Consider the following 13,616-nt stretch of genomic DNA (forward strand, 5'->3'; position numbering starts at 1 on the left):
ACGTGTTTCACTCTTCCACGGGACATTCTTAGGAGGTACACCGACCAGTGTCAAACACTGAGTGCACATCACTCATCACATGTTATTTCTTATTTCTACCTCTGTACTGTATGTAACAACAAAAATGTTTGTGATACAAAACAAACATTTTGTTTCTCTTTCATTCGTGGTACAAAATTTTGGAAAGTATCTATAAAGATGTTTATTTATTCAAAGCATTGTGTGAAATCGAAAACTTTTGAAATTACTAACCCAATCTTGCTATAGGCAATATGAAATACAACGAATAAGAGTTCAACTGAAAGTTTTGAAACATTCATAATCGAATTGTTTATGAAAAGAGGCTTGATTTACTAAGGTATTTCAAAAACATTTTTGTTAAGAAAATCACTGAATTATGTTTTCTTTGATTAAGACAGTCTATTTAGATAATGCATCAGAGGCAGGTCACCAATTAGTGAACCGAGAACATACTTAAGTTAGTCGCCATCCTGAGCAGCCTTAAGCCTCGCGCTTTTCTTCGCTCCACGTCATTTCAACTGCCTTCACTTCTGCAGTGATCATCCGCCAGGTTTGCTTTGGGCGACCACGTCTTGACTTTCCTTGAGGATTCCATTCTTGGGCTTGCCTCGGTATGTGATCAGGGTCCCTTCGGAGCGTGTGGCCTGTTCAGTTCCACTTGCGGCGTTTGATCTGTTGGTCGATCGGCATCTCACCGCAGCGTTTTCTCAGTATATACCGAGAATACGTCGTATACCTGTATATATAGCAGTGGGTTTAAAATAAATAAAGATGCGTTTTGATACAATTTTGATAGTACAAATATCCAAGGTACGGAACAATCTACCAGCACCGTTGCAGTCAAGTGAATAGTGAATAGGTTTCTTCTAGGCAAGCATGTATCATCTTAGGCATCACCATTGCTTAAGGTCTGACAAGACAAAGGTCAAAATCATCGACTATAAAGGATTAAAAAAGACAATTTTTATGCCACATAGGTAGACCCCGCCCTTGTTGTACCAATATAGTTACTATCGCGGTAAGAAACTGAAAAAACACTTATAGAAAGATAACTTAATTTAATTCATCACTTGAATTGTTTCTGTGTCCAAAAAAAGAAAAAGAGGTTTTACATTTTCAGACGAATAAATTTCGATTCGATATTCAAAATTTATAACTTTGCAATTCAAAATCGTTATTCGGTTCTTTTGTCGGATGCCGTTATGAAAATTAATATTTCCTTTTGAGTTTTATCGAATTTGTTCGAGTCGGCTTCGTTCTGTGGGATTTATTGTTTTCAACTTTTTCTTTTTAATTAAACCGATAATCTGTAGTGATGGAATAATATATAGACTCCGGTTTTTAGAATGGATTATTTGTGAGTATTTCGGAAAAAATTAAAGTATTTGTTAAAGTTAATTAAACAAAGAATTACTAATTACTTACACACACACACACACACACACACACGGCTAAATCCCCCCCGTGAAGTAATGCCTAGCGGCCATGCCGTGGGGACCAGGGATACCGAAGAAGGAGGATTGTTTTTAGTCGGTATTGACGCCTAGATCGAGTCCGACATACGGGGCACCACCATCAGGCCCTATGATATGTAAACGTATTTTTAAACCTCTTCGAAAAAAAAAACACACACACATATTTTATATATATATATGTAGGTATGTATATATATATATACATAAGTTCGTTGGAAGATGCAAGATTTGAATCCCTTCTTACCGATCGTATTGGAAATCTTCGTGGGAGAACCATGCCCAAAAGTGGACGTCTTTATGATATTTGTAAAAATATTTCAAAATGTTATTTATTCGCCTAATCATCGTCCACAGCTGGGCATTTATTGGACTCCCAGAATCCAATATTAAAACGATCGATAGCCCTTAGAAACTCTACCATACAGTACACCCTAAAACCGCAGAGTAGATGAACTAACCACCACACTCGCCACAGACTGTATTTACATACTGTATTTGATATGCTTTACTATATATACCACAAGATATATTTGACATCTAGTTTCCTAGTTTAAAAGTATATCATTAAATAAATTAAATAATATGCTCTAAAAAAAAACAATTCCTTTAAATTTGTAGAGGAAACACCGATGATATCGATTTCGGTTACAATGTAGTTATGAAAGATACATACCGTAGGCGGACGAGTGATGAAAATGAAAATGAAAATTCGTCAAGTGGAAAGAGACAATCGGCTGATTTCGGCTTCGTGGAGCGTTATCTCTATCGCACGAAATACGTCTGACAAAACGTAACATAGGTAGTGTGGGACAGAGATAGTGTTCTACGAAACCGAAATTAGCCAGTTATCTCTTTCTAGATATCGATGTGGAATATTTATCGCCAGATACTGTTCTCCGTATTCCTAGACGGATTTCACATTGTAATAAGACCCTTTTACTTTTGACATTCAAAAATAATGTTAATATTTATACATAAGAAAATAAGGTAACCTATTTATATCACATGTAATGCATAAAGTATATATATTGACATATTATGTTTACGTATCTTAAAAATGACATAATAATAGTAACATATACGATATAAATAAAATAAATAAAAATAAAATCGTAACGCTTTTATTTCGTCTGAAAAAATTTAACAAATCTTTCATAGATCTGAGTGTTACATATAAAGATGTCACAAGATATCTTAGCTTTAGTTATAAATCTAAAATTAAATGTATATTATTGAATAGATCTTATTATAACATTCAAGAGTTTTTAATTGAACTAAATATGTGGAACGCGGTTAGTTGACTCATTTACATGATTGATATTATAATGTACATATTAAAAATTGTTAAATTTCATTTAGAGATCATTTAGAGCTGGTACAACAACGAAATTTTAATTATTATAATTAAAAGACGATTCAAAAGTGAGTGTAAATTACTATTTGTATATATTTAAAATTAAAAAATTAAAATAAAATTGTGTCGACTCAATAGATTTCTTTTTCACGTAGCAGGCGTGAGGGACGCCGTAGCAAGGTATCCCGTGTTGGTGTTCGTTCACGGAGAAAGCTACGAGTGGAGCTCCGGTAATCCCTACGACGGCGCTGTACTTGCTTCGCATGCTGGTTTAGTCGTAGTCACAATAAACTACAGACTCGGAATACTAGGTAAGTGTTAACGAAATCTCTTATATTCTCTCTGATATGTTACTATAAAATTCCAATATCATTATCGTCATTTAAAACGTTTAAAAGTGACCTGAATCAAGGGTCTTCCGACGACTAATTCGCGCATAAATATCCACGTTGTGGGCAGACGTGTTACACTTGCTGTTTTGTGACCTTCACTCCAGGACCTCAACGTGTATATAGTCTGTATACTATATATAATATATATAGCCTGCGAGATGCCGCAACAACTTGCGAATCTGCTGTCCGAAGTCTTCTTCTTTTTATGTGGTGGTTTAAGGTATAAATCTACTCCAAAAATCTTCAACTTATCCACTTAAACTGGTCACTGGTGCTGATGGTCACCACTCGACAACCTTTCGACCACCTGCCACTTTAAACGAGCAATTATTGCAGCTACGTCGATGATCTTTGTTCTTCTCAGGTTTTTCTCATTTCTACTTCGATTTCGCAGTGAAACTTCAAACACAGCCTTCTCTATTACTCTCTGGGTGACCACGAACTTTCTTATAAGACACGTAGTAAGTGACCACGTTTCGGATCCATGTTAACATGAATCTATTCACGCACTTCGAACACAAAGACTGACCCAACAACCTACTTTATTAATAAAAATAGATTGTCTATTTTTACTTAAGTGAATTATAGTATCAGGAAATTGGACAGAAAGATTGTTTTTACTAAACTACTTATTTAGAGCCGTCAAAGTTATTTATTTATTTAATATTCTTTATTGTACACGTTAAGATATATTTAATAAGTTTTACAATAATGTACAGAAAAGAACAATGGGCGGTCTTATCACACAAGGCAATCTCTTACAGACAACCCTAGTATGGAAAAGGTAAAAGTACTAATAATGGGTAGTTTACGTGTATAAAAAATACATATTTACAAACATACGAACATAAACATACATAAATATACATAATATTTATATATTTATTTGTAACTTAAAAGCTAGAATTACCTTAAATATATGTTTAAATTAACTTATATTATAGGTGATATATGTATTGAGAATCTATATATATTTAATGACAGATTATTTAAATATATAACTGAATTTAATTTAAAAATAGCGACAGAAACATGATAAATATACGAAAAAAATAAATAAACTGCTAATGCTATAATGGTAATTGGTTATTTGTCTCATTTACACGGTCAAAATAAAAATAAAAATAACAATAACCTACATTTTTAAATTTTATTTAAAAAGATCAACTATATTCCGAGCCTGTAGAAGCTTTTTTTCTTTCATTCATTCAAAATTCATCATTCATTCAAAAGTGCGTATAAATGCCAACTTGAATAAATATATTATATATAAATATTTCTTGTGTAAACTTTAAGTAAAAAATGAAATATAAAAAAAAAACTAAAATATCTAATTGTTTTATTTATTAAAACACACAAAAAAATCATTATTTATATAAAAATATACCATTGTTTTCTTAAATTGTTTCATTGACTATATTTGCGGTATACTCATATTGAAACTGTATTGAGATGATGTGGTTTTAGAATATCGTCATTGTCGTTCCAGAGACCACAGATGTCCACTGCAAGGTATAATTCTCCCCGGAAGATATCTGAGGAGGAATATACTAATCAGTCAACGGTCCATGAGATCGAACTAGGGATCCGTAGATGAACGAAATAAACCTACATTGGTCAAAGGATTGCAGGTTTAAGTAGCAGTATCGACGTTCTATAATGAACGCCAATACGCTTAAAAATATTTTTGGTGGCAATGTTAACTGTTCGGAACTGTTGTCCGATGTAAACTTTCGAATTCCTGCAGCAAGAACGCGTTCTAGATCTCTCTTTTTTTATCAACGGCTAAGACAAATATCGGTAAACGTGCACCCTTATACAGAATGTGTGACCTCCACAATTCATATGTTAGTGATATTGATATATTCTCGTGCTCTCTCGTATCTTTTAAAACACTATTTCATTCAAAATTATTGAGTATACACAATACAATTTAAACCATAATATAGAACATAAACCATACCACAATATAATGTAAATGTATAAAGAAACATAATATAGATATATAAACTATAATCTTTGTTCCCTGTTTAGTAATGTTTTTATTTGTTTTGTCATTGTTTGACTATAAATCACTAAATGTTCTCAGTAAGATAGTTATAAGGTAACAATTGTAACTAATTTTATATTTCTAAGCTTCTAAATATGTACTTTCTTACTGCCTTTTGTTACTGTTTATCTCCAATAAAGTAAATAAATAAATAAAGTACATATATCACATTGGATGATCGTTGAATCCTTGAGATTCATATTTAATGGAATCAAGCGTTACCTAGCGGGAGTCCATCCTAAGTAAGAAAAGGACCAATATTTAGCCGTTTCCGCACATGCAGTGGTAGTCGTGCAATGAAATGCACTGTCCGCCAGCCCGCTGATAAATGTCACACAGAGTCTCTGTGTTTGGCACTAATCGGTGTAACATAACTCCTGAAGGTGCCCCGTGAAGGGGTGAAACACGTGTTGAAATATTGGTCCTTTTCTTCCTTGAGATTCTGTCCTTTCACAAGGTTGACAGGTGACCGTGTGAAGGTAAACAGATTACGGTTTATGCAGCTTGCTCCTGAATCCATGAGGGAGAATTATGTATAGTAATGAACCTTCTGTAGTAGAAACAACGATGATGATGACGACGATGAAACATGAGAAATTTTCATGGCATTAACAATTGGCTAGACTTGTGTAATGCGATTCAGCGAATCCATTAGTTTAATTAAAATAATTTCCGACGAACAGAACTATGTGTATTCAATCGATAATTGTTTACAGAACATCAAAACACCATGATCACAGTATCGCATGCCGCGAAACTATAAACCCACAACCCTTTTGCCGTGACTCAGTTTTATTGGACCAATCGCGTTTATGTTCACCCACCATGTTTGCAGATGTATCCACGGATTTACGACGTATTTATGATTTTAATCGCGTTTTATGCGCGATGATATATTTTATGGTAACTATAAAACCTAAATCTAACTAGGCTATGAGATTTATTGTCTGGATTCGAGTGTGCGATGTATCCTCGATGTCTTGGAAGATGGTCGCGGGCGTTGGTTATTTTTTTTTTGACGATGTCACTTAGTATAATGATCCTGACGATAAAAGCTTTCTTACCACAAATTTTCTTAAACTATTACCATTTTATATACTAGTTTCTCTATCGCACTTCATAATATCAAAGATAACTAATAGATTCAGGCATTACTTTGAGGAAGTCCATCCTAAATAAGAAAAGGACCGATATATAGCTACTTCCGCTATGTAGCAGTAGTCGTGCAATAAAGTGCTGATAAATGCGCATGCGGCAAACAATGCGAACTACACCATTACCACCGTTGAATTACTCGACACGTGTTTCACCCCTCCACGAGGCATCTTCAGGAGTAATGTTACACAGATTAGTGCCTTTTATTGTTTGATCAGACTCGGTGTTTGGTTCATGTTACTTTATTTCTACATTTTCTTCTCAATCATCTCCTGACGTTCGTGTTCGTCTTGAAGAATTTTGTGTTCTATCTTATCTTCTGCTTTCCTTTGGACATTGGCAATGGAGAGTCTAGTTATTGATTTGAATTGATTAGATCAGAGGATAGCGACCACCCACGAAACCATTTGTGTCTTATTGTTATTTTTATATTTAATGAAATCAGGCATTACCTTGCGGAATTCTATCCTAAGTAAGAAAAGGACCAATTTTTAGCCACTTCCGCACATGCAGTGGTAGTCGTGCAACAAAGTGCAACGCCCGCCAGCCCGCTGATAAATGCGTATGCAGCAAACAATGCGAATTCCACAACTGCCACTGTTAATTCACTTAACACGTGTTTCACCCCTCCACGGGGCATCTTCAGGAGTTATGTTACACTGATTAGTGCCTAGAGACTCTGTGTTTCGCTTGTTTGGGTTTGCTGTGTTTGGGCAGTGGCTAAATATTGGTCCTTTTCTTACTTAGGATGGACTTCCGCAATGTAACGCCTGATTCCATTAACTAGCTAAGGTATCATGTTTCAGATCCTTTATACGACACTTCAACGTAGGTGATACGAAGTTTATTTTATCTTGTCTCTGTGAAGTGTAATTCATTCAACACGTGTTTCACCCCTCCACGGGGTATCTTTAGGAATTATGTTACACCGATTAGTGCCTAGAGACTCTGTGTTTGGCTTGTTTGGGTTAGCTGTGTTTGGAAAGTGGCTAAATATTGGTCCTTTTCTTACTTAGGATGGACTTCCGCAAGGTAACGCCTGATTCCATTAAATAGCTAAGGTATCATGTTTCAGATCCTTCATACGACGATTTATTTTATCTTGTCTCTGTGAAGTGTAATTCACTCAAAACGTGTTTCACCCCTCCACGGCATCTTCAGGAGTTATGTTACACCGATTAGTGCCAAACACAGAGTGTTATGGAGGAGAGTTATTTTTAGGCAATGGACTGATACTGCAAGACATTGGCCTTTTTCAAACATCGCCACGATCAGCGGACCTGCGCTGCTGCATCCCAACACCTTAACTATGTCGTCAGTTTACTTAATGGAGGTTCTATCGACGCCGCGTTGACTGCCTTGTGGCCCCAACGACCAACGGCGTCGATGTTCCCACTGTCACTTGAGACGAACAATTCTTCGAACTATGTCGGTAATATCAGTTCTTCTGAGTTTCTTATTATCTACTTTCCCTTAAACCAGAAATTTTTGGAGCCATCTGATTGTCTGTGAACGATGTGGTCAAAATATTTTTGGACTCGTTGGTAGGTCTTCATTTTATGGAAAGCACGTTCTTAATCTTAAGCTGGTTGTAGTTCTTGGTGCGTTTTGGTGTCCACTTGAGAATATTTCGGTACCATTGGCCATTAGTTGAACGAGAGTTGTGGACTTACAATGATATATCATTATTGACATTAGTTTTATTAGAATTGGTGAAACAAATCTTCTATAAGAAATGTAAATATCCAATTAACTTCATATATTTAGTTGTTAAAAACGCTTGGTTTATTAGTTTTTTGATCAATAATAGAGTCTTAAATATAATCAAGTTATATTATACAAAAAACATCCAAAATTATAAAAAGACCCCATAATAATCTTGCAAATATGTTAGGATCAAAATTTACAAGAATTATATTAAAATTTCGGCGTCAAACACGTCGTGTAAAATTCCGGCGGAATGCTTTGATGACGTCACAAATATAACACGCAGGAAGTCCGGAATGCGGCGTCATTTTGGGAAATTATTCCGCAAAAGTATTCCATTAATGCCCTTAGGTAACCTCCTTATGAGAGTCAATTGAATTTTCATATACCCGTATCAAAATATATTTTTGTAATTATTATGCTTTTTCTATCATTTACCATTACATAATGTATTGATAATTAATGCAAATTTATAAAAGCGCCATCTATATATAATTTCATGAAACACATTTTACATAAAACCATTCTAATTATAAGTTTGTTAATCAAGCGCTTGTTTCAAAAACAGAGATATTAATTATGAAAATTTCAATCAAGTTTGATTCTTCAATGTCATCATTGTCCTCCTTTCAAATGATCGCATTATAAATGTGTGTAAATATTACTGTAATAAGGTTTCGCTGTTGCTGGAGTATTTACTTTACAAACAAGTGTATTATTTACACTGAATTAAAATCACTGATAGTATCACTTACGTATACAAGAATCACAATCGATATCAATTTGATTGAAACTAGTATCAAATTAATCTCCTCTGTAATTACATCACTATCATCTACTAGATGTACTAGAATATTGAGTTTCTTGCCTCGTCTCTGCAAAATTGCCTTCCGAGCTGGTGGTAGCTTCATGTAGGAACAGTCCCAACATTTTAAGTTTATTGGCGATTCAAAAGTGCCTGCAACAGTTTATTTTAATTGAAGAATATTTTGATTTTTGATTTTGAAGTAGGGCGCTTTCAAAATGTTCCGGATAGTATAACATCGCTATCGTAGTGTTTTGTTTAGATGTATGCTAATTGTAAAAGTCCTATATTGTTATAAAATTCATAACTATAGTTTTGCGTAAAGAGGTTTTATTATCATTTGTATTTACATGTAACATTGTTCATATTTTTTGCGATATAAAATAAATAAAGTATACTTTACTTTACTTTATTGGAGATAGACAGTAACAAAAGGCAGTAAGAAAGCACAAACTTAGAAATATAAAATAAGTTACAGTTGTTACCTTATAACTATCTCACTGAGAACATATAATGATTTATAGTCAAACAATGAAAAAACAAATAAAAATATTACTAAACAGAGATCAAAGACTATGGTTTATATATTTATATTATGTTTGTTTATATTTTTGTATTATATTTGTATTTTGATTTAAATTGCATTGTGTGTACTCAATAATTTCGACCGAAATTGTTTTTTAAAATATACGAGAGAGCAAGAGAATATATCGATATCACTAACATATGAATTGTGGAGGTCACACATTCTGTATAAGGGTGCACGTTGACCGATATTTGTCCTAGCCGTTGATAAAAAAAGATAGATCTAGAACGCGTTCTTGCTGCAGGAATTCGAAAGTTTACCTCGGACAACAGTTCCGAACAGTTAACATTGCCACCACAAATATTTTTAAGTGTAGTGGCGTCCATTAGAGAACGTCGATCCTTCAATGATAACATTCGGTATCTGTTTAAAAACATTTTATAAAAATCCCGGGATAGTACATAGTATTTTGAATAACAAAATTTGGTTAGTCGTTACTCTTGTTACGTTTTCTATACCAATATCAAGTTCGTGGCTATTTTTTTTAGATTTAAAAGATGCAACCGAAGATTAAAAAGTTACTTTTGTCGAATTGTAAATTGGGTCGCTGGTCGCGTCCAGATTTCAAAGCATTGAAATAAAATTTTAATACAGACATTGCTAGAGATTTATTCGTTGTTATACTAAAATGTCAGTTCAGTAAATGCCTTTAGTTATCACGCAGTATTTTAAACGAAATTCAGTTTTAAATATACAGAGTGTTATTTTATGGTCGCGAAATCCAGTGAATGTATAGCATATCAGTAAAGAGATTTAAAATAAAGCTTGCACAACTATTTAAAATCACTCTATATATGATGGACTTTTTTTTTGGCCCCCGCTATTGGGAGCCTTTCGTACCCCTATTTTGTTTGAGACAGGGACTTTATTAACAAATTTTTTTTTTTCAGGGTTTTATATTTATTCTACACTCACTTTCATTCTTCTCAATTTCTTTTATTCTTTCCTTTTATCCTTCACAAAATCTTGCAAATTTTTTTTTGTTCTTTCATTCCTTCTTGCTTTCATCGCCTTCCTTTCCTCATCTTTTTTACTCTTAGGCTTGGTACAATTTTATTTCTAATCTTTACTTTATTCTTAAATTTTCTATCCTTATCTTTTAATATCACAAGTTTGTTTAAATTAGACTTTTTAATACATTAGAGTCTTGTATTACATTATATTATTATTTAATAAGTTCTTTTACATGTGCATATTATTCATTTTTGTTCAAGTTTTCCTATTTGTTTTTGTTATTTTTTATTGCATTGCTTACCACCAGCAATGTATATAATGGTCACTCTGAAATATATCAAAACCATTTATTTTTCTATTAGACTATGACAATTCAGTTACTTTTGGTAGTGTTAAATCTGCAGGGATAAATAGTAAATAATAATTATTTTATATTATATGTAGTATATCGCGACCGGCCATAGTGTATCGATGGAAGAATTAACAATACGTTACTTATTGCTTCTGAAACCATTTATTTTTAAATAAGGTTTACCGTACTATAATGTACAAAAATATAGATATAATACTATGTACAAAATTTTTTTCATCCCCGTTAAAGGTATTCCCCGTCCGATGAAACGCGCTTTTACCAACGCTTTTTCCATCCCTCGAAATAGTCGGAATAGTCTTTTTTCGCTATACCCTATAAGAATCTCTTCGAATCGGTTTTTATATTCTCCTATAATAAAACGGTGTTCCTGGATTTATGTTTTGAGTTTACTGAATATCCAGAAGTCGTACGGACCTAAATCACGCCAATACGATTGTTTTAGAACGATATGAGTCAAGTTTTGGATGATTTTTTTTTTCTAAAAAAATGACCGATTTTGACACCAAAGACTTGACGCATTTGACAAAAACATGCGTAACTCGGAGATAAATAAACCTTTTGACAAATTAATGCTTGGTAAGGGTTATAGAAAGTCATATCAAAATATATTTATCCTTTTAAATCTACAACCAAATCCTATTTTATATATCATCATTTATTCTTATATCCCCAAGATGGAGCAGAGGGCGTCCACAGTACGTCGCCATCCCGAGCGCTCTTAAGCCTCGCGCTTTACTCCGCCCCACGTCATTCCAACTGCCTTCACTTGCACTGATCGTTCGCCGCAGGTTAGCTTTGGGCGGCCACGTCTTCGCTTTCCTAGAGGATTCCACTCTAGGGCTTGCCTCGGTATTTGATCAGGGTCCATTCGGAGCGTGTGGCCTATTCAGTTCCACTTGTGTTTTTTCTTCACTTGCGATTTAGAAAACGGATTGCCTTCACTACTCTTTCATATATACATCTCATATATAAATTTTAATTTACATTATACATACTTTAAACATAATGTCAACATCACATTTACCCTTATAAGTTTCAAAAACATACGTAAACCATAAACATGTTTTGTTTATGAAAATGTAAAGTGAAAATATGCAAATACGACCCATGTTAGTTTCAACTTACTGTGTCCGTTACGCAAATTTCTAATTTACAACAACCGATAACGTTTTTGGATAGTAAACAGACATTGTATATACAAGGTATTTTAGACATCTTGATATGGGTTCACTAAAGTTAACACAACTAAAATTATCATATTAAAATTTTGGTTTAATTTTTGTTTATTTTAATACAAGCTTTAAAGGTATGAACATATAACATAAATATTAAACAACGTAATTATTTAATGTAATCAGGCGTTACCTTGCGGAAGTCCATTCTAAGTAAGAAAATGACCAATACACATGCAGTGGTAGTCGTGCAACAAAGTGACCCGCCAGCTCGCTGATAAATGCGTATGCGGCAAACGATGCGAATTACACAACCGCCACCGCCAAATTACTCAACACGTGTTTCACTACTCCACGGGGCATCTTCAGGAGTTATGTTACACCGATTAGTGCCAAACACAGAGTCAAATTATGATTCCATTAAATGTTGAAGCAAAGGATGTTCGTACACAAAGAGTACATACAATTTTTTTTATATCATTGGAAGACTCTAGATGTGGACTTTATATGGCAAAGTTGACGATATCTCTAAGGATATAGAATATATTATGAACTTCTTTACAGGCTTCCTGAACCCTCGTTCGGATGACTATCCAAGGTCACCAGCGAATTACGGCCTCATGGATCAAATAGCTGCTCTGCATTGGATTAAGGAAAACGTGGCTGTCTTTGGTGGTGATCCCACGAACGTCACGCTGATGGGACACGGGACTGGTGCGGCGTGCGTGCATTTCCTACTCACCTCCTTAGCTGTACCTGAAGGTGAGTTAAAATAATATTAAAAAAAATGTTCAGATTAATCTAAGAATTTTGACTTTGGAAGGAAAATCGCCGCAAGAACTTGCCCAACTGACATCGTGTGGAATCTTCTCAGGTAAACTATGTACCTTATTACTATACATTTTCAAATAGTTCTGTTCCTAATTTATCTTGTCATAAATTTAGGAGACATAAAATAAAAAACTTCTAGAAAAATCCTGTCATAGTGTGAAAGTTATTTTAATAAAGCTTAGGAATTAATTTCACTGGATTGAAATCTATAACGAAGGTCAATGTTCACCAACGGTTGAAATTATTGTGATGATGAACCATATTTGTAGATCCTTAATAGACAACTGATCACTAAAGTCAAAATCATTATTAAATGAAATCATTACAATGATCTATAAACATGAGCCTTATATTAAATTCACGTTAGTTCGTACAGCGCCATCTACCGAGAAATAATGATAAACTATAATTTATATCCAAACATTTATCGTGAAGATAATCTGAAATAGTGTAATATGACTTTTGGCGAAGCGTGTACTTAATTTCTTCAATTCAGAGATAAATTTGACAGAAGAAAAGATTTAGGAAGATTCTTATAGAATCGTTTATATAGCGACAACAGACTGCATATATTAATGCGCAATACATTTTTTTGTTGGTGAATACAATACCAAAATCGGCTTTGTTCGATTAGTACTGGACGTTGTTAGCCCTTCTAGCTTTTACAGCTTATTCGGACTCATAGCTCAAAATCCGCAAGCTAATATATGAAAAAATCTACGTCAAATGTTTTGCGTATTA

The 13,616-nt window shown here is 33.9% G+C and overlaps 1 protein-coding gene across 1 annotated transcript in view; it reads left to right on the plus strand.

Annotated features, from left to right (window-relative positions):
* The window catches only part of Nlg3 (Neuroligin 3), a 57,597-nt gene that overhangs the window by 15,030 nt on the left and 28,951 nt on the right, over window positions 1–13,616 (plus strand). The window contains exons 2-3 of the mRNA XM_068773081.1: window positions 3,006–3,161; window positions 12,609–12,806. Coding sequence (XP_068629182.1) covers window positions 3,006–3,161; window positions 12,609–12,806 — 354 coding nt within the window. The remainder of the gene's footprint in view (window positions 1–3,005; window positions 3,162–12,608; window positions 12,807–13,616) is intronic.

Source organism: Battus philenor, unplaced genomic scaffold (assembly GCF_028537555.1).
Source record: "Battus philenor isolate CCGP_79_NKW_IND1 unplaced genomic scaffold, ilBatPhil1.0.hap1 SCAF_5, whole genome shotgun sequence".
NCBI classification, from domain to species: domain Eukaryota; kingdom Metazoa; phylum Arthropoda; class Insecta; order Lepidoptera; family Papilionidae; genus Battus; species Battus philenor.